Below are 21,767 nucleotides of genomic sequence, written 5' to 3'. Positions count from 1 at the left end.
CCATGATTCACCAGTGAAGGCTGCTGATGTTTAAAGCACTGTTATTGAACTGAGCACAAGCCCTCACTTGTCCAAGTAACTGATGTGGTGTGATGCATGATGTTTCTGTGGTTTGAACTGTTACAAAGCAATTTTCTACTAAGTCTGCACCTACTGCCACAGCAGAAGTGTGAGAAGTGAAGACAATTTCATCCTGTGGCTCCTTAGGTGAATGATGAAACATGATTAGACGTGACTGTGTGGGTGCGTCCCTGTTGCTTAGTTTGTAGAGCATGCACCCCATGTGCCGAGGACATCTGTCCTCTACAGCAGCCGAGGCCCTTTGCTACATGTCAAATACTTTCTCTTGACTTCCTTACCTGTCTGTTCTTCAGCTGTCCCTACAAATAAAGGCAAAAAGATGTGACTGTATCGAGTGACAAAATCTTCATATTTTCTTTATAACTACACAATCAGTAGCACTTAAAATACTTAGGATGTAGGCGAGAGTTCTACCCGAGGTAGTTTATCCTCCACGGGAGTCTAATGTGGAAAGTCATTAAGTGTGTAAGCGTAGAGTGTCAAAAAGAAACATAGCCTGTTTACTCTGTTGAGTGCACGTAGGTGGAGAAATAAAAGCCCCACAGACAGGGTTAGTACACATTTTTTAATAACATGGCACAATTTACATAACACAAGTTTAAATGAGGAGCATGCTGAAGATTCAGTCGCTTCATTTTTTCTCATTTTTGTACATGATCTAGAAAGACTTCATTTTTTTCCCTGTACATGGTAAACAGCAAAAAAAGTTTCTCATTTAACAATCTTTTTGCAATACGCATCGACTAACCACTATGGCTCCGGTGGACATTTTTATGTTGGATTAAAAAACACTGCACGACATGATATCACAGAGTTTGAAGCGCACAACTAAACCTTCAGTGGACTACTAAAATAGATCTCTGCTCATTAGAAACAAACTGTCCATAGTTTAGACTTGCTTTTTTGTCTTTTGATTTTGTAGGTACAACAACTTAGGAAAGCACTTTAATACACTGTTTGACCAACAGAACCTATTTCCAAAACATGTACTTTACACTCCTTCAATAGGGCAAATGTGCTGTCATGGTGTTTAATGTGCTGCATTCTCCCCAGAACAAGACTGGTGGTGAGTGAAGGAGGAATCATTTGTGCTGCTGGCTTTTTAGATGGAGAATCCTTTGAAATGCAATACTTTTCTCGGATTGTCACTACAATTTACCATATTTGAGATAATAATTCTCAAATTTTTTGTTTATCTGGATTTTGACCTACAGTGTGTGGGTCAGTTAAAGCTTGTATCTGTTTGCATGGACCCAAAGTGTGTCAAGTCTGAGTTGTGGAGAGAATACAGCTTTTTGTCCTTTATTGGTACACAGTCAGTAGTGGTGAGAAGGCCAGCTTTCAGAAAGGGAGCCCAGACATTTGTTGCATAGTTGAATATGGGGTCTCTGGTACAATGCTAATCAGCTGCATTAACTGAAAAAACAAAAGAAACTGCAAAAAGCACATTCTGAATCACCGCTGTAATACTCCTCTATTTACATGTGTTCAAAGTAAAGCTTTCAAAACACCCTTTTGCATAATTTGTACCATGATTTTTAATCCATACAGAGCGAGCACAGCGACTGTACACATTATCTACACACTTTGCTGTCTGTCAGTGCTAAAGTACCTGTACATTCCAAAGTTGTTCATTCTTACTCCATGTCACTTTGCTATACAAGAGAAAGAATGAGCACAAAAAGCTGGAGCAAACTGGAAAAAAATCGTTGAAAAATCAATTTTTTGTTCCATGATTATTGTCTCTTTGTAGTTTTATACAAAAACAATTCATTGTGTGGGCAAGTCTCTGCCCACATAAGTTATTCACAGCTATGTTACAGTCTTGCTTTGCCCAAAGCTAAGTGCTTGGTGTGAGTTCAGTGTTAGTGAGGCACAGGGCAGCAGGGCACCGAGTCTGCTGAGGCTCAGCTCACCGTGCCTCGATGTCTTTGTGAGCTGGTCTGTCTCTGATATCTGTGGCCAAGGGAGTAGTCCGTCTGGGTGAGCCGGGCCGGGCACCCAGTGTGGGGATGAGTGGGGGTGGGGCGCTCAGCGAAGCGGTGGGTGGTGTTTTGTTTAGGATACCGTTCTGATGGGCTGCGGCCGCAGCAGCAGCTGCTGCCGCTGCAGCAGTGGGGCTGACTCTGGAGTAGTGCATGCCTGGGAGTCCTGGGGCCATAAGACCCGGGGCGGGGTGGGGAAGGTGTCCGTCAAGGGCTGGATGGTGCATTGTGGGGTGGAGGCGCCCGTGCTCATAGTCCTCTCTGAGCATGTTGAGGCGGTCTCGCTCCTCCAGCTGGGCACGCTCCTGCTCCCTCCTGTGCTCCAGGGCCAGAGAGTGAGCATGCTCACGGTTAAAGTCATGAGGCTCACGGTCCCTGTAGGAGCGCTCGGCCTCATAGAGGCGTGGCGCTGCCAGCCGGTGCAGAGGGTCATTCCTCAGCAGCAGGTCCCTGGCCAAAGGGTCCCGTCTGTGAATGTCCAGGCCCCTGTAGGGGTCCCTCATTGGGTCCCAGTGGAAGGCAGGGTAGGGGAACCTGTCAGCTCCTGGGATGGGGCTGATACCCATGAAGGGCGCCACCACTCGAGTTCTCTCCAGACTGCTGATGCTGTTGATGGGGTGGACACCTGCCATGCCCATGGGAACAGGCATTGAGGAGGGGGGATGGAGGTTTGGTGTGGTGGGTGCCTGTGTTGGGTGCTCACTTGCCCTCTCTGTGGCTCCATCCTGCTCCTCCTTCCGCTCCTCCTTCACTTTGACCTCGCTGTTCTTCTTCTGGTGCTCGTACGGCAGCTCCACTTTCTTCTCAAGGACCTCCCTGCTCAGGCCACTGTTGGGACGTTCGAGACTGGTCTGCCGGATGTAGGGTGATGCCGTCCCCCTGTTGGACACTTTGTCCTCTGATACTCGGCCGTCGTGGATAATAGGTGTGTCTTTGTCGCTGTGCTGGTTGTCTTTGAGCTTATGGTCATCTGTGCCATTGTCTTTCCAGGAGTCTGAGTGCTCCCTCTCCCTGTCTTTGGCCTTGTTCTCCTTGTCCCTTTGAGACTCTACAGCAGCAGGGGGCAGGTGGTTCCTGTGGTGCTCAGGAGGTCGATTATGGCCAAGGAGGCTGATAGGGTTGACAGGGACTGGGGATGGATGGCTTGGATGACGCTTTTCAACTGTGTCCCTATGAGAAGGAATGAGAAAGTCCCCCATCAGTAGCTGTCAAAAACTGACTGTATTATAATGAGTTGTTGCTAATTTTTAGTCCACCTAATTTCCCTACATGACAGGCAGCATAATAGAAACACCTTTCAATAAAATGCATTTCAATACAACTACCACAATATAAATTAATACCTCTTACAGTGTCAATCAAAACTGAACATTATGTTTCATAAAAGCAGACTTTATTGTATCACATTCTGTTGTACAAGTGTACCCAATGAAATGTTGAGAGTGTGCATGTACAGTATACAAAACATTTCATTGAATGATATCAGAACAATGATATAACAAATCTGATATGTACCCAGGCTCCTGTTCATGTATTTATGTTCCTAGAGAGGTAACACCCACCTGTCCTTGTCGTCTTTACTGACCAGTGGGTCCCGTTTATCAGAGTCTCTGTCCCTCTCATGTGAGCTGGCTGAGGTGCTCCTCTCAGACTCTCCAGGTTTCAGCCAGGGTGGTGGTGTAGGGAAGGAAGGCGGCGTACGGTGCAAGCGGTTCCATGGTTCCTGGTGGCCACTGTTACTGCTGCTGTTGAAGTGCTGCTGTGCGTTGGGGCCATCTTTATGGCCGAACACTGAGTTGGCCGCTGTTAGGGATTCAACACGTGGAAAAACATGGTAGGACACAAGTTAAATGCGTATCTCGACAACTTGGAATGGTGTGTTTGTGAATTTAAATTCTATTTTGCTGATGTTCTTAGACACCATCAATAGTATCATTCATGAAGTTGAAACTCACTTAGTGCTGGATTTCCCAGTCCCCCAAAGGCCGATGAACTGAGGGATCCAAGTCCACCAAATGATGTAGGCCTACTGAAAGGTTCTGGAGGGAGATAGGACATGTTATCATGCCTATGTTAACATCTTAAAATTCCTATTTCAGGTCGAGGACAACCATACTGAAGGTCTTCTTACCTAAGTGAGATGCTGGGGTGAGGAAGTTTCCAGGATGGTGGGGCGGATGACCGAAAGGACCTGCTGATGGATGTGTGGGACCTGAGGAGGGAGAGATAGTAAGCATCACACATCATCCATGAACTGCTTGACTGCAGTACAACTCGGTGTGAGTGTTAAAAAAAATCTTAACTATCCCTTTAAGGTTTCTTTGTTAAACTCTTATGTGGGGTTGTATGAGGTACTTATTACTACAATGGATCACAAAACTCTGTTTGGATCATATCACAGTTTTGATGGATCAGATCATTTTTGAGATTAGCAAAACAGAAAATAAGGCGGGATTAAGTTATTTTTTTTATATATTTTTTTGGGCATTTTATGCCTTTAATGACAGGACAGCTGAAGACATGACAGGAAATGGGGAGAATGACACATAGCAAAGGGCCATGGGCGGGACTCATATCCTCATATCCTCTGTATACGAGGCGCATGCTCTACCAACTGAGCTATCCAAGCACCCTGGGATTAAATTATTTTAAGGTAATGTAATAGATAATTGTATATAACAAAAATTACACTATACAGTATACTTAGCATGTTATATTCTACTATAGTACATATAATAGATAACAATACACTGTGCACTATAATACACTAGTATACTCTGTAGTCTGGGTCAATGTCATGCCCACAGCACTATCTGATTGGTAAGAAGTCAATCAACACTGAAGCATGTGTCACTGACAGACAGACACAATCTTCTCCAGTGTGCTGAGCAAAGCTGCGTGTAGAAATTGAGGCAGCAGATATTTCACAATTTTATTATCTCTTCCTATTATGACAAACCTGCTCAGTTTCAACACTGAAAATGCCTGATGTCTTGGTCAAGATTTCACTTAATAGAGATAGTAACAGCTTCCTTTTTTAAGACTCCACTGCCACAGTAAAACTGTGTCACTATGACGGTTTAATTTAATCCACAGATCACATGGCGGCTGAGCTGTGGGAGTTGGTCCATTGTACCCATAGTCAGTGTATTACTTACAGTAGACAGCGGTTGGTTTCCACACTTCCAGTTTGGGGAAGTGGACGCTGTTGGGAGAAGTTAGTCTACAAGGCTTTCTGACAATAAGCCCTGATAGCAAACTTCTCCCATATGCAATGTGCACAGTAGTACTTGTGTAGGAAGATAAGCTACACTACAACTACATGTAACCATCATAGTGTTATTTACATTTTTACTGTCACTGTTACTTTTATATAAGTAATACTACCTTAAGTCTCAATGCAGAGTTGCAGTGAAAGGCAGGACAGATGCTGCTGTCTTTCACTCTGCAGTGCCTCTCTGTGAAATCCCGACCATGACTTTGGGCATTTTCACTGCTGTGACTATGCTGTTGTCAAAGATATTTATTGAAACTTTGGCGGTATCTTTTGTCTTAACTTCTACATCTCTTCTCTGCTCACCAGTGCAGCTCTGTTACTACCTGTCTGTGACTCAGTGTGTCGATTGGTTATTATTTGTGACTTTGTGTGTTATTTATACTAAAGTGTGTATAAAGTGTATATATATATATATATATATATATATATATATATATATATATATATATATATATATATATATATATACATATATATATACATATATATATATATATATATATATGTATATATATATATATATATATATATATTACAGCACTGTAGTAATATAATATGATAATGATAACTACAAACAGAGAGAGATCAAAGCCAAGTGCATTTTTAAAATAATTTAACCCTAATCCCACCTCTAAGCCAAATCTCTCTCCAAACCAACCAGGCTCCTTTGGCAAAATCTATTTTTCCCTACTGGTTGATTTGGAGAGAGCAATATTTAGCTTGTATAACATGGGTTTCCCATCTGAAAAGGTTGTTTGATGGCAAGGTAAACACGGTAGGAATTATACCACAGGTGGAGTGTAGCTGTAATGCCCCTTCTTTGCACACAGTTTGGCATGCCTGGTTTTGAACTGCCTGTTGTGAAGTACCAGTTGCCTTCAGTTAAAAACACAAAGGACACACTGCAAAATCTCTCACTTTTTATTTCAGTGCACTTAGTAACAGGTTAACAGGAGCAGCCACACAACCTGACTGAGTATCTCATACAAACCTACTTCTAATATTCCAAACTATCCCTTTACTTCAAGGTCCACTTATTAACTTTGTAAAACTTTGAACTAAGGCCCAACTGACAAATTGTCTGGCCCAATAACTAAAAACACAAAATGCAGAATAGAATATGGTGTAATATCTCAAAAGCTGTAGAATAGATTGCCATGCAAACTGGTACAGGCTTGGATGATACCTGCTGACTTTTGTGATCCCTTGATTTCTAATGTGGCGCCTTCATCGCAGGTCAAAAGTTCAGTACACAGTACACTGATGTGCCTAAATACAGCCCCACTTAGTCCTGTTAAACTCATACTGATATTTGGTTAACTGTTCTTTTAATATCATCTAATGGAGAGATGTGAGAAATGGAACAAAGTATGTGTTCATCAACTCTGCAAACATACTCTTCTGACAAAGACCATAAGATGTGGTCATGATCCAGAAAACTACGTTGACCTCAAGTTAAAATAGTTTCCTCCAAATGTCAGTTTATGTCCAGTTTGTTTCAGTAATTGTTTAATTATGGATTAATGCACTCCAGAGACTACATTTACATGCACGCTTAATTTGTCACTATTACTCCAAATATGATATTGAAGTGAGTACTGAATTTGATAGAGGATATATATACAGCACATTCAGAATATGTGTCTCAGTGGACCTTCATCATGACAGCTACATTGACATGAAACAGTGAGGCTTTGACACCAGTTTGCAACACTGTGGTAGAGATGTATGCACAAATATTGCTTATTTTTTTGTTAGTCATGTAAACAACTAGGAATATTGTCTTTTTCAGAGTAAGTGCAAAATTTGAATATTTTATGCTCATAAACAAAGTCACTGTTGTGAACCATCAGTCACTCTTTCTACCCAGAGATCTGACACACACACTCACCTGCAGCGGAGAAGAGCGTGGCGGGCCGAGCCAAGTCGCTGGGGTGATGGATGGCGCCGAAGAGGCTAGGGCCTGGAGGTCGACTCAGGAACTCCGGCTTGAGGCCAAAGTCTAGCTTGTGAGGGTCGACCTGCATCTGCTGCTAGAAGACGCCAGACCGACAGAGAGAAACACATGTAAAACCCACGACACATCACCTGGCTGTCTTGCTTAAGGACACTTTTTGAGATGCGCCAGGAATCAAACCTGAGACCCTGCAAGACCTTCTACCTGAAAGCCTAACGCACGGTTAACAGTGCATTATACTAACATACTATGAAGTATTTTTGTAGTCTATACCTCACTGACAGGAAAGCTGTAAACATGTTTTGTTGCTCTTTACATGTCATCTGGCTGAATGCCCTGAAGGCTAACTTCTCCTGTGTCTTTATATGCACTCCCACAATGCATTGCACAAAGGAACTAGGTTCTCAAAGTGGGAAAAAATTGAAACTAATTTTGTAGAGAGCAAAACACAACTATTTAATGAAAAATTAAATGTGTTATGTTTAACTGTCTGTGTTCATTCTACAGTTTTATTGCCTTTGCACAGAACACATTACATAATTCAGTGGTGGGAACTAACCAAGTCCTGTACTTTACTTTCCATTCTGTTACTTATACTTCTATGCCACTACATTCATTTATACTGTAGTTAATTTACACATAAAACATATAATATGATGCAGTAGTCTACTACTGTGAAACAGAATAATGTAATATTTATAGGGATGTTTAGATCAATCATTAATCTCCATTCAGAATCTGACTGATTAAAAATCTTTTAACTGATAATTACAAGTTTTGGGTAATATTTCTACATAGCTCAGGTTTTCTCACAATTTGGTCTGGTCTGATTTTTTAATCAGAAATTGCCATAATTGTGCCTCATTTATTAACATTGTTAGTTTGTTGAATAAAGTCAGGCTCGTTTAGAGTCACAGACAAACAGACAAGTGTTCTGTATCTAATTAATGATTAATTGATATTAACACATTTAACTACTGAATAAGGAAAATGCACAAAATTTACATCCCTGTTTTATAATATATCAAATGAGACATTATGATTCCCCTTATGCAGTACTTTTACTTTGGATACTTAAGTACATTTTACTGATAGAACTTATGTACTTTAATGTCTGAGTTAATCTGTCAAATATGATTAAAAACTAAATGAAGATATGTAATATGCTGAATAGACTTTTAAACATATTTAAAAATAAGATGATCGTCAAAAACAAAATGGAGGAAATTAAAATAAGTTTTCTTTAAATACGTTTTTTAGTTGTAAATTGAAAAATGACAAAAATAAACTTAACAAAAATTTAGGCAACATTTTGAATCAGGACTTTTATTTGCAATGGAGTATTTTTAGACCATAGTATTTCTACTTTTACTTAAGGAGAGGATCTGAGTACTTTCTCCACCATAAGCATAGTGTCTTGCCTACAAACACACAGTATAATATCAAGAATTAGTATATACTATGGAACTGGGACACATTTAACTTTAGCCTGTATGAATACTTTGGCAGATAGCAGAGAGCGGTGTCAGGTGAGTCCTCACCTTTACTTTCTGTTGGTGGTGGTATATCTGCCAGGCGATATGGACATGCATGGCACACCACTTCCCTGGTTTCTGTGGGTATAAGATAAAAACATGGTGTCACAACTTCACTCTAACAAGAATGACAGTAAGACAATATGATTTCAATTTAAACATCTATAATTGTTTAAAAAATATTTTTCTCTTCATCCTCATTCTCTTGAATGGTCTTGTTCAAAACAGGAAAGACTGTCAAGCAATGCATGTCTGTGTTTGAGCAAAGTCTGACTAACATTTCTACATCCAGAGGCTGCACTGGTCTCCAAACTGGGCTTTGGTGTGGTTAAATATGTCCTCTCTGCCTAAACTGCAGCACTCATTTAATTAAAGACACTATCTACTCCATAAGTAAAAATCCTTAAATGACATCATGGCTATTATTTTTCTGTGTGTGTATGTCTGTGTGGGACACTGCAGGGAGGGAGACTCACCCTGAGAATGGGCCGAAATGGATCTGTTAGCTACAGGAGGGAGAGAGGGGGGGAAAGCTTGATTATTTTGCTGTCAATCAAATCACCTCTAATTAGTCTCTGTGTGTGGCATTCATTATGAACCAAATTAAAATGTTAAAATTTCCCTTTAAAATTAAGCATTTCAGGAGTAATTAACCCACGGGTATTAAACAGGGTTCCTCCTGTGTGACCCTCTGCATACAGACGAATACAGCAGTCAAGAGGGAAACGGTCTGTGTTGTCTACAAACTAACTGCATATGAAATCTTTACAATGTCATAATTTGGTGTTGAAAACCTCCATCTGATGACTCAAAGGCTTATGCAACATTCACAGAGGGTCTAAAGGTTACCTCTACCTCCTCTTGTGCTGGTTGTTAGTGTGTGTATGTGTGTCCTTACCCTGGGGTCCTTCTGTAAGAACGTGTGTGGGACGGCTCCGGGTCTCGTGGACACATCAAGTGGATTAGAGGTCTAGAGAGCACCAGACACAGATCGAAACAAGATTCTCTGTAAATAACTCCTATTCTCAGTTTGTCTATCTGTGTGAGAACGTGGGTGCGTGTCTTACCTTGGGCTGAAAGGCGCCCTGCAGAGAGCCGAAGGGCCCGGTCGGGGGGATGACGGGGGGAAGGCCAGACATGGCTGGTGGGTAGGAGTGGAAGAGCTGTGGAAGACAAGAGGGAGAGTAGGTGTGAGGATGGTTCGGTCTTTCAGGGAAATACAGGACAGCGGTTTAATAAGGCAGTGGAGATGGAACAAAAGGGTTGAAGTGATGGATGGACCTCAACATTTAAGTGTTTTTTTCCCCAATTTTTCTTTCCCAGATTGCTTAGATGGAGAATTGCCTCCATGTTTCACAAACTGTGAGTTTATCAAATATTTTCCTGCTCATCCCTGGTGGATTTAAAAAAGGGAAAACACTCCTTTGATATGAAAACTAGAATGTTGTAATATAAGCAAAACACATGTAAACCAAACAAGTGCCCAAGGCTTCCATTAAATTATCTTAACAGATATGTAATCAACTACTCACTATAATTGTTCTTGTCAGTCATATTAGCCTTATGCTTGCATTGCTTTAATTGTAGATGGCGCAACAGCATTATGAAAATTTGTGAGGATGAGTTATTAGAAGCACTTGAAGATATGCTGTGAGGTTTTAAATGCAACTTGTATTTCGTTGTGCATCATATTTGAAGATGTCAGTAGGTTTTACAGAAAGAAAATGGCTTCAGGGTATTTGCTGCTACCATAATAACAGCGAGGAAATACTAAGAATCCAAACATAGCACTAAAAACAAACTAGCAACATTCTGCAACAGTATTGTGACCTGGCTTGGTCTTATACATGATTTTTCTGATATTAAAATCTTTCCCACAGCTCAGAGGGGTTGAAGAAATAGCACACATGTGCAGGCTCACACAGCAGGTGTCTAGAAGCTTCAGCAAACATGGCGGGAGAGTGGGGCCCAATGGTCAAAGTAAGACCCCTTTAGTGAGCAATAATCACGAGCAAGCTGCTGCTGTTAGCAGACAAATACAAATGAAGAGTAGTAAGCAAGACAAAGACATAGTATTCCTCTGGCAATAACAGTCTCCTCTGTAATGCAGCCACTGTCTCTTTCTGTATTAATTTCTATGCACAACAATTTCACTGTTACATGCACGCACAATAAATCTTGTGCTCCAAGATTTAAGAATCCAGCACTGTTTCATTAATCATAACATTTGCTGGGGCTGAAGGGTGAAATGGTACAGCTAGGATGCTTACAGTATCCATTAAGAAGCGGATGAGCGATTGCATGGAATCTCACACACACATACACACAGCTATAACACCAACGGGCATGGGCTGGAATGGCATAATGGGCAAGCAACAAACTGCTCTGCAGGCAGAAAGGGCGCAGCAGGGAAACTCACGCTGTGTCTGTAGAAGGGGTCAACTTTTGTTGGGTATTTGTCAAACTGTAGGAGAAATGAAACAGAGCTAAGAACAAAGGTGGAGAGGAAACATGATAACCTACACATACAAACTGTAACAGGGTGGAGATTGGCCTTTTCAGGGTTATTTCAAGCCAACACACAATGCATCACAAACTGTATTTTGGGACTAACAACATGCTTACAAATTGATATTATGATTCTAAAACGTCAACAGAGATTCAAAGTTCAGCCACTTCCCAAACCAGACTGTTTTCATCCTCCCAGTTCCGTGATCATCTGAAGACCTTGTAAACTAGCGTGGGTTCTGTGTCTCATTTGGTCTCCTTTTAGTGGTGCAGTGCAGGCTCAGGGCGAACATTTCCCCAGTCAAGACTAAACACTGCAGCCATAAAGAGCCTTTTTATGGCCTCATTAGCTGTCAGAGGCCTCGCCATGCTGCCTTTGAGGTATCATCAGAGCCAAGTGAACCCTCTATGGGCCAGGCAGTTACAAATGTGTGTGTGTGTGTTTGTGTGAGTTTTAGGTTCAGCCACCCATTGCTTGTGGTCTCCCCCAACAAACAGCAGGGCTCTTAACGCAAGGCATTTGCCAGTAATGAAAACCCCCAAATGGGACCAAATGATGTCATTAAATTCAGAATGAATTAAGGGTATTATGTTCTGAAAGCTGGCTCTGAACTTAACATGCTTTGGGCAAGTTATTGCCAATTTAGAAAATAACGGCGACTAGAGTCTGGAGCCCTCGAGTACGCCAGAGAAAACACTAGAAAGGCTTTCTGGGAGAATAAAGGCATCATTGTGGCATGGATGGACACACATGGTCATCATTGAAAAGCCGCCACAGAAACCCACAGGTCCCTACAGCGTGCTGCTCACACACATGTCCAACTGTGTAAAATCTTCACTCTCATAACCACAAGGTGAAAACACTTTCATTGCCATGCCCGCCCACTCTTCTACACATGTTAAACTCATTATCAGAAGACATATAAAAACTGTTTAGCTACGATTAAATTCTTTTTCTCATTGACTCCCTCCCTCCACCCTCTCCATCCCAACACAGTTGCGTTCTACTTATCCTCACATTTCTGGCAGGGGTACGCACCATGGGCGGTGCTGGGGTGGGCATGATGGCGTGGGGGAAGGGCGTGAAGGTGTGCTGGTGGGTGTGCTGGTGGGTGTGTTGGTGTTGATGCTGGTGCTGATGCTGGTGCTGGTGGAACTCGGTGCGCAGGTAGGGCGGGGGGCCCAGGGAGGCGCCGCGGTCGGCACTCTGTGAGGCCAGGAAACGAGTGTTGAGCTCCTGGCGCAGAAGGTCTTGCTCTGGAGAAGAGCAAGAGAGAGAAGGGAGGATTAGGACTGTTTTTGTCAATGAAGGGAAGGTGTATTCTCAAACATTTTACTCTGAACAGACAAATGAACAATTTCACATTCAAAATGAGTACAATAGTCACTCTAGCGAGCTGGAGCCATCGACTGTATATTACATAATGTAATGTAATGTTGTTAGAGTAGCGAGTATTTCAGCTTAACATGATCCTTACTTTCTGTTGATATGTCATGGTCATTTTATGATTTATTGCAGTAAATATATTACAGATTTCTCCTTTAAGTATTCCTTATTTTGCTAAGTTCTGCTGGAAGCCCCTCAAAGACCACTGGACTCTAATGTGAGAGCTGTGTGTGTCATTAAATAGGAAGCCATGTCAAAGTCATAAAAAAGAAACAAGCAGGAAATGGCTGTGATTATCAGCATGTCATTTTGAATTTAAGCAAGGCTCGAGATGATTAGAGCTGTCTGACTGCTGGAACTGTCAAATGCTGTGATCTGATACACTACAGCCCCTGTGAGACAACAACATCTGTTGTTCTAATAACTTCGGTGCAGCCTTTGGAGGAAGAATGGATTTCAAGAAATCACTGGCTTTTCTTCTAAATCCAACAAGCCCTGCCTTGAGAGATTACATCTCCTCCAGAGTAACCTTATCCTTCCTATTCCACTGTGACTCACTACTTTCTGCATTCATTTCAAGCTTTATTGGGCTGGGAGTGGGGGTGGAATTTTCTCTTCATAAAAATTTCATTAGTATCTTTTGAACAAAATCCAGCTTGCTCTGTTCCATATTGACCAAATTGATTTCTTGCACATGAACACCATTCCAGGTGAAAATGGAAGTTCTGGGAACGTTGCTAAAGGCCAGCCCCCCTCCCCTTCCCACAGTGACCCTGACATTTAGCTTGACAGCACTACTCGGAAATGTGCACGGGGTCTGTAATGGCTTCTGCAATGTGGCCTGACGTGTTGGTGGATATTACTGGTGTGTTGAGAGTCGATCCATCAGAGCATGACAGACAGAGTGTGAACTTGAACTGTCCACACAACTATAAACACACAAAACCCCAGGCATGGAGTACATGGGGATTATCTTGGACTCTGTTTGTTCCTTTAAATAATTACAAGTCGGACATTCTCAAATGCTTTCAAATCAAATTCTGCTCTGAAATGATCCCTCTTGTACTTCTCATATGTCTCGACCGTCCTGACAGTCTGATGCAACAACTGGCTAAAACAAGAGTCTGCTTTCTGCTTTCTGTCAGCTGAACATGTAGTCCTCTGCCACACCAGCTGAGGGCGATGTGGGGGTGGTTACCTGAGTAGGCACTCCCAGCAGCAGGATGTCCGGGTACTGGCAGGGTGCTAGAAGTAAGTGGCGGTGGTGGAGGCAAGGCCGCTGGAGGAGCGAACATATTGGGGTGATGTGGGTGCGGCGAGGACTGCAAGGCAGGGGGGAAGCTGTGGGGGGTGCTCTGGTTAGCCGCCAAGGGCAGGGGGAAGGTGGAGGCTGCTGCTGCGGCCGCCGCAGGAGGAGGTGGGTGGTGGGGGAGGTGCAAGGAGGTAGCAGGGGGCCCGTGGGGCTTGGTGCCTGGGGTGCTGCTCCTGCTGCTGCTGTGAAGAGAGACAGAGAGAGGGGGAAAAAAAGAGAAAGATGGGAGAGAGGAGCCAGGTTAAGCCAGGCGTGATCAGTCAAAATTAACACTTGTTCCTTCACATCCCCTCATCTCCATCTGCTCCAACGTTCAATTCCCAGCACAGTGTTTTCACACCTCAACTGTCCTCCATTTAAAAACGCCTCCCTGCCTCTCTCTTGTGCTTCACAGAATCCAGGGCAAACACGATCCGCGAAAACACCACATTCACAACACCCTCGGATGCAAATAAACCACCGCTGGCAAGCATAACAGAGCGAGCATCTGTCTTTGAACAGCTTCTGTTAAGGCACTTCCTCCAGAGCCAGGTAGTGAACATGTGCATCGGAAATGGGATGAGAGGCAGAGAGGGTGTGTGTGCATGTGTAAGCAAACAGTCTTTTGTATTGTGTGTGGGTTTTCCCTGGGGGCAGTCACAGAGCCTGCGTCTCCACAGCTCCACACACTAAGCCTAAAAGCTCATTTGCAGCGCTCGCTCTTCGCTGTGGGCCCCGGCCGTGATTATTCATACTGGGTGCCAGGCCCTGTTGGCGCACTGGCAGACTGGCAGGGCTGGCACAGTGAGAGGCAGGCCAAGCCAAGTCCTGAGAGCCTGCAAGGCAGAGCTGTTGTTGGGACTGAGTGGGTTCTGAAGGAGCTATCCTGGAGTCTCAAATTAATGGAGGAATTATCATAGTGTTGCTCAACACGTATAGGACACAACAGACTGAACATAGCCCTGTTATAGCTCTACTGTTGTCATTTTTAATAACATTATTGTGATCATGGTGTATTTGAATATATTAAGTGGAATTCCACTGAGTATTCTTTATAATTTGAGAAAATTAAAGGGCTAGTTCAGATAATTTGATGTGGGGTTGTATGAGATAACCATAACCAGAACTACCTACACTAGTTGCTAGCTGGCACACAAAGTTAAGAGATCCAAGGAGTGTGCATGCACATCCAATCTAAACTAATGGAAAGTGCCGACCCAAAGGTGAGTAAATGGTCAAATAAATAAGAAATGACTCTCACACTTCAATTTTCCAATTTTCACTTATTTAATGCAGCAAAGTAGTGACATTTTGAGGAATACTGGTCTTCAACAGACCAGGGTCAGCAACAGAAGTATTTTAGTCACTTTAAAAAGGCCCACCTAAAAAATCTGCATCAGTTTAAGTGTATGCTATGTGTAGAATATTTTTACCACTTATCTTTGTCATCAGGCTGTCTTTTCTGACAGGAATCCACTGTTATATAAACCAAATATTGCTCTCACCGAACAATGAAATCTGTAATTTTACCTCACAGAACATGGGAATTCCTTGTTACCCACTGCCTCAATTTGTTAGTTTCTTTGTCTTATTGTATGACTTAAAAGGAAAATTTGGATTCACCAAAGTCACACAATGACACAAACAAACTAACAAATCGAGGCAGCAGTAGACTGGCAACTCTGTCTTCTGTGAGGTAAAATGACTGGCTTCCCCCATGGAGTCTGGTTGGTTTGGAGAGAACAATATCTGACTTACAAAATGGTAGTTTCCCATCAGAAAAGTCTGTCTGACAGCAAAGCAAAGCCGTGAAAATACTCTAAATATAGTGTCATTGTCCACTGCAGTATATTGCTTAAGTTCTATGCTTGTGCCCCTCTTTGCTTCTCTAAACTTGGAGTGTGCTGACTGCCATCTACTGTAGGTAATACAGTGACTATGGAGAAGTGCTTCATACAACCATGCTTCAAATAATCCAAACTATACCTTTAACAGCATTCTGAAGTGTTTGTCACAACTTTGAGCCCATATTGCTCTTGTTCTCATGCACAAATCTCCTCTGATCATTAAAATAAAAACAGTGTGGTACTGATTCAAGGTTGTACTGAACTATAGCACATACAGCCAGTAGAACTGATGAGGCCTGGAATCTATGTAGAGCCCCCATTACAATGTGGGTGGCTAATAAATCAGAGGCACTCAGGGTGCAGTGTGGCCCTTTTATTCCATAGTTAATAATCAGTGCTACTGTTTGGCTCGGGGACTTGAAGCTCTCCCTGATAGCAATTTACATACTGATCGTGCATCATGCGCACTTCCAGCTCAAGAGATTTTTTAGTATTTTCAAGTGTGTGTGAATGTGGAGGTTTGGTCGGCACTGCACACAATTTTCTGCATCAGAGCGCATGAGGACGCGAGAGACGTGAATGTTTTTTATAATAAGCTGATCTGTTGATGTGTGAGGTTGTTTGTGGTTATCCTTACCTGTGACCGTTGAGGTTGAGGCCGTTGTAGGCAGAAAGAGGCCGCGGGTGGCAGCGTGATGGGGGCCGATGGGGCCCTGCCTGACTTGGGTGCTGTTGGTGAGGGTGATGGGTTGGGAGGGCGGGCGATGGCGGATGTGGGTGAAGGCTGGGTGTCGGCGGAGGCCGGGGGTGGGACAGCAGATCAGGCTGGTGTTGGGGCCGGGGAGGGGGGGGCGGCGAGGGCTCTTGGCCCTGGGCGAGAGGCAGGGCTGCGGGCGTCTGAGGCCTGGGGAGAGCCTCTGAGCGTGGGGGCAGGTGCGTGGAGGCCGGGGCCTGGGCAGGGCCGTTCGTCTGAGTCAGACGAGGGGACAAGGGCTGGGGGACGGACGGCTGAGGCTGTGGCTGAGGCAAGGGGAGGGATTGGGGGGGCAGAGGCTGGCTGGGGGTGCTGGATGCAGGGGGTTGGGGGTCCCTGCAGCTCTCCTGGCTCCTCTCCTGACTGCGCTCTAGGCCTGACACCTTGAGGAGGCCTGGGCCATGAGGCTCCTGGCTGCCATTGGTGGAGAGCACATCGATGCCAAAATCTGGAGCTGTGGAAACAGAAAGAGAAAATCAAACAGCTTTTTAACAAAAATGTTAAAAACAGCAGAAACATACATCAATAGGGCTGTAACTAAATAATGTTTTAATTATCGACAAGATTATATAAAAAATATTTTAAAAAATTATATAAAATTATTCAAAATTATGAATCAAGTATTAAAATAGTAACTAATAGGTTAAACAACAAATCATTATAGCTTTATACACTGAGGTTCACTGGCATGTTGATGAATGTCAAGAACATACTATTTTAATCAATCAGAATCTGCTGAAAGTCAAAACACCAAACAGGATCGCTGCTTTCACACATGCACACAACACAGGTGCTCGGCTCTTTCAGTGTGTAAATGGTCTCTTTCCCTCAGATCAGTGAACACTGCAGTTGAATATCACCAGCTCTGACAAAGCTTATGAATATGTGTGAGCCACAGGTCTTTTGAGGACATTAGTCTATCTGCCATCTCCTCTGCCATGCCCAGTGTGTGTACTTTGAGCTGACAGACAGCCCCACAAACTGACATGCGCATGTTTTCCCACTCTTCGATCTCATGCCGACACGCCCTGCTGGGGTTTGCAGCTGTGCCAGCACAAGCACCAATTCCTAAGCCCTTTCACACAGCCTTTAACACCATCCCTGGGGACAAAGTACACAACTGAAATGTGTTTTTCCTCTCCAGGCTAAATCAGTTTTTATCGTACACAACACAACATCACCTTCATTTCAAGGTTATTTTTTTTTCTTTACCTGGATGACAGAGCTTCCATTTGTAAGACAAATTAATTGAGGTCTGGACATATTTGTTAATGGGACATTTTTGCATCATGTTCCCTGTAACTGAGGGGAAACAAACTGTACTTGTGTGTGCAAACAGTATATAAGTTTGCACGTACATTTTCATAGTTGCAGATATTTCAAAAGCGTTAGTCTTCCATTCTTCTCTTTCCCTTCACCCAAAGTCAAGTAGATACTTTATTCAAATAAAAACTGCAGTTATTCCTTGATCATATTAATCGTTTGTTCTTTACAGCATGCAAACTGACTTGAGGGTGACTCCAGTTAAGTATTGTAGCATATTAAAAGACACAGCATGACAACAACACCACATTCATTAATGCACTCCCGTATGTTGCATGAAGGACGGACGCACATTTAGCTTGCTGTTTGACAAGGTGAGGATTAATTTTATGGACTCTAGGTAATTGCCAAAACCCAGCAATTACCTGCCATTAGAAGCCCTGGTTGGACTCCATTATGTCCAAAGTGTGAATTAATCCAAAGAATGAATAATAACTGCTGTACAGTGTTGAAGTCACACTGAACAATAGCTAATAAGCTCCGTCCAGGGTATTTCTCTGCAGGGACCTCCTCCTACAGAACAAAGTGCTCAGACATCAGCAGTCAGCTTGGCTGCTCCAGAGGCAGAGAGGCTCATGGGATATGACAGTGCATACGTAAACTGTAATTAACTCTCCCCGGGCCTCAGGGGGGGTTAAGGGCAGGAGCAAGGGCTCCTCCTCCCCCTTAGGGAAGCCAGCTAAATCCTTCACCTGCCAAAGAGGTGTAGATGGGACCCAGCTCCCCTGGGCGGAGGCAACAGCCTGCTCTGCTGAGCTGCAGCCTGTCACAACGGGCCTCCATCTCCCTGACACACTGCTCCCTCTAGAGCAATTCCACTGGGAGCAGACTGAGCTAACAGGGCTCTATGAGAACCTCTGGCCATTAGCATTAAAATGCTAAGTGAGGTATTAGCAACCCCAGGTGCATGTGATATCCTAGTTAGGGGTCAGGGGAGTTAATTCCTGATGCAAAATCACGATCAATATCTACAATAACAGCTATTGACTCCTGCTCTGTGTGTGAGAGCTTACTGGGACATCTGCCAGCCTGTCAGGAGACAAAAGCCACACTTTGTCAGGTTGACGGGTTTTTGTTATAGTTGCTGTGAGTTGTCTGCGGGCAAGCACAAGAAGAAACGGCCCATAATAATGCAGAGAGGTGTCCTTTTTAAAGCTAACTAACCCTCACATCCAAACACCATTTCTTCTTTTCGTAGTCTGCACACAAAACACATCCCTGTTCAACACTGACGTGCATCAATGAACAAGAAAGCCCAGCAGCCCTTAAATCCATCTCCCTCATCCATGTCAATCTTCTCCACTTACAAATGCTATTACCGGTCAAGAGAGACTGCTGCTGGCAAACAACAAGCAGCAGACAGGGAGAGGAGAAATTCCCAATTCTCAAGTCTCCTGCTGCACCTCGGTCCCTCAGGTCCACAGCTTGTTTTGAGAATGTGCTAACACGCTAAAAAGAAGGTGTCTATTCTGGTCATAATGAAGACTCAGGGGCCGGGCGGTGCGAGGAAGAAGAGACGAGGAGTATACACCAGCTTCCCTCCCGCGAGGGTTCATTTGTCAGTCTTCTTCATCCCTGGAAACAAATAAGCGCAATTCCCCTCTGGGTTACTCAAAATACGGAGTGCTGCCGTTTCTCTCAACGTTTTAGTCGTATTTCCGTCTCTAACTAGTACGTGTTGCTTGGTAGAGCATTACAGTGGAGAATCAGGCCTTTGGGTGGGTGGGTTAGTTTGGGAGGCCAAAGCTAGAGGCCGGATTTAAGAGGTGAAGGGGGGTACAGCAGGGCTTTGTGAGGGTCAGCTGGGTGTGTGTGTGTGCAGGAAAGCCATTCATTAAGGCTGCATGTCAGGGGACCCAGCGAGGGGCTTAGGGGGATAACTCATTATCCCAGGGTGAGCCATCTCCTACTCACAGTGCATTAGCTGCACACACCACTACTCTGATTTGTATCTCACTACAGGGTTAAAGCTACACTGCAGCATGTAATCATTAGGCAACAGCGCTGATCTGCCTCAACTGAATATAAAGTGATAACATGAAAATGTAACACAGAATGATGAATGTGGATGAAAAAACTCCATCCATAAAAATCTTTCTCAAAAAATGCTATAAAGCATGAGATAACAGTAGGAATATAACTCTACATATTGAATATCGCAATTTTAAAAATTACAGACTGTACCACACTATGATGATATCCACTGCCATATTACATGGGTTATTATTTTATTTTGATTTTATAGAGGGACTGCTTCTAATTGCTGCAGTGTTTTTTTGCAATTGTACATAGATAATTAAACATTCATTACCAAAGACAACCCATGCCAATTTTTTGCACATGCTCAGGTCATGCTGGCTATTTTCATTTTATTAAAGAAGGAAACCTGAAGCACTATAATGGCAGGTTCACATCAGCTTTGTTTAGTCCGGCTGAACTGAACCCTGGAGCATTTACCATCTCTGTGTGGTTTGTTTGGGTTGGTGTGAACGGCAGACTCCAACACTCTGAAGCCGTGAATTTCTGGTGTGAGTAAGTGTGGTTGTGATACTGAAATTTTAAAATTTGATACAATTCCTTTAAAAATATTGATATTCAATACCATTTTAGATAGCATGGGAAAAATCTGACACATCAGGGGCATACAATTTTTAATTTAGTTTTTAAAAAGGTAAATATAACAAGGCTATAACATAACAATGAGAATCCAAAACCTTTTAGAACTATTTGAGTTTGCCTTTGTGAATACAACCCGGACCAAGTGGAAAATTAAATCAATGTATCATCCTTGCATTGGTTTGATCCTGGAACTGGAACTGGACCTTCAAGTGTGAACACTCCTTAAGAAATGTACATGAACAAAAAATGCTGTACAAATAAGATTTATTATTTAAGAAAGGACTTTTTTTCATTTTTCATTTTTTTCATTTTTCATTTCATTTTTTCGTCATCATTTTCCTTTATTCTATAATATTGTGATAAATATTGCTTCATGGGTTTATTATTGTGGTATCATTGTACCTTGAGTTTTTGGTATCATTTGGGAATTGGTATGCAGCCCTCTTTCCAGCTTCTATTTTTATTCTCACCTTTGTTGTTACCGTCCTGCAGTGGACCACAGCTCATTAGCACCATGCAGCTGTATTTACTGTTTACATTTTTTAATGTGCAGCTCATATTACAATGAGCCTGCAGGGTTAATAGGCATGTGTATTGGTTGGTTAATGGTCCTCCATCAACAAGGTGTTTGGATAGGAGCAGCCATGTGAGAGACAAACAGCTCAGATCTTTGAACCAATCTTTGCACAGCGCTATGATCCACAGAGGGAGTGACAGGAGGCCTGGCAGAGTGAGACGCAGGGCATTAGGAAGTTTAATGTGGTGTTAGGTCATTACTGCAGTACATAAGGGGATTAATTTAGCATATTATATTTCAATGTCATCTCTGGATACATCCTGGCCCATATAAATGATTAACAAACAAGTGCCAACAACATCATCTTTTTAAAGCGCAACTGGCATGCCAGCACCTGTCCTTTTGAAAAATACATTAGTGGCCAACTCAAGCCAGAACTACTTCACTAATCTCTCTCTCTCGCTCTCTATCATGTGAGTGTGGGTGGATGTGACAGCCTACACCTGAGCCTGAAGACATCCTGACAAATTGATGGCTGTTGAGACCTCTGTGACATCCCAAGCCTTCGCTCCTTGCCGTCATCCCGTCCGTGCCATCCTCCTCAAAATAGCGCCTGGATGCATTCTAAACCCTCACACTCATTTATGGGATTTCACCCAGGCAGGGGTCGCATAGCTCCAATCACA

At 43.1% G+C, this 21,767-nt stretch overlaps 1 protein-coding gene and 1 long non-coding RNA gene across 17 annotated transcripts in view; one reads left to right on the top strand and one right to left on the bottom strand.

Annotated features, from left to right (window-relative positions):
- Positions 1 to 627: 627 nt before the first annotated feature.
- The window catches only part of auts2a (activator of transcription and developmental regulator AUTS2 a), a 373,611-nt gene continuing 352,471 nt past the window's right edge, over positions 628 to 21,767 (bottom strand). For 6 of the 15 annotated variants that reach the window (XM_084730512.1, XM_084730513.1, XM_084730524.1 and 3 more), the window contains 13 exons: positions 16,506 to 17,076; positions 13,929 to 14,224; positions 12,362 to 12,600; positions 11,255 to 11,299; positions 9,903 to 9,998; positions 9,734 to 9,805; positions 9,312 to 9,341; positions 8,842 to 8,913; positions 7,235 to 7,376; positions 4,198 to 4,278; positions 4,022 to 4,105; positions 3,629 to 3,881; positions 628 to 3,236 (listed from right to left, as the gene is read on the bottom strand). In XM_084730512.1, the coding sequence (XP_084586638.1) occupies positions 1,994 to 3,236; positions 3,629 to 3,881; positions 4,022 to 4,105; positions 4,198 to 4,278; positions 7,235 to 7,376; positions 8,842 to 8,913; positions 9,312 to 9,341; positions 9,734 to 9,805; positions 9,903 to 9,998; positions 11,255 to 11,299; positions 12,362 to 12,600; positions 13,929 to 14,224; positions 16,506 to 17,076 (3,224 nt within the window). In that variant the 3' untranslated portion in view covers positions 628 to 1,993. The remainder of the gene's footprint in view (positions 3,237 to 3,628; positions 3,882 to 4,021; positions 4,106 to 4,197; positions 4,279 to 7,234; positions 7,377 to 8,841; positions 8,914 to 9,311; positions 9,342 to 9,733; positions 9,806 to 9,902; positions 9,999 to 11,254; positions 11,300 to 12,361; positions 12,601 to 13,928; positions 14,225 to 16,505; positions 17,077 to 21,767) is intronic. The other 9 variants (XM_084730516.1, XM_084730517.1, XM_084730515.1 and 6 more) reach the window with 8 other exon arrangements.
- LOC146318561 (uncharacterized) lies at positions 3,763 to 7,354 on the top strand. Of its 2 annotated transcripts, none has more exons than XR_014771579.1 (3): positions 3,763 to 3,900; positions 4,166 to 4,295; positions 7,214 to 7,354. It is a non-coding gene; the product is annotated as an uncharacterized LOC146318561 (long non-coding RNA). The 2 variants fall into 2 exon arrangements; XR_014771580.1 differs by having other exon boundaries at positions 4,166 to 4,345; positions 7,214 to 7,346.

This window comes from Lutjanus erythropterus, chromosome 11 (assembly GCF_056507025.1).
Source record: "Lutjanus erythropterus isolate fLutEry1 chromosome 11, fLutEry1.hap2, whole genome shotgun sequence".
Lineage (NCBI taxonomy): Eukaryota > Metazoa > Chordata > Actinopteri > Lutjaniformes > Lutjanidae > Lutjanus > Lutjanus erythropterus.
This window is presented reverse-complemented; position numbering and strand designations above follow the sequence as displayed.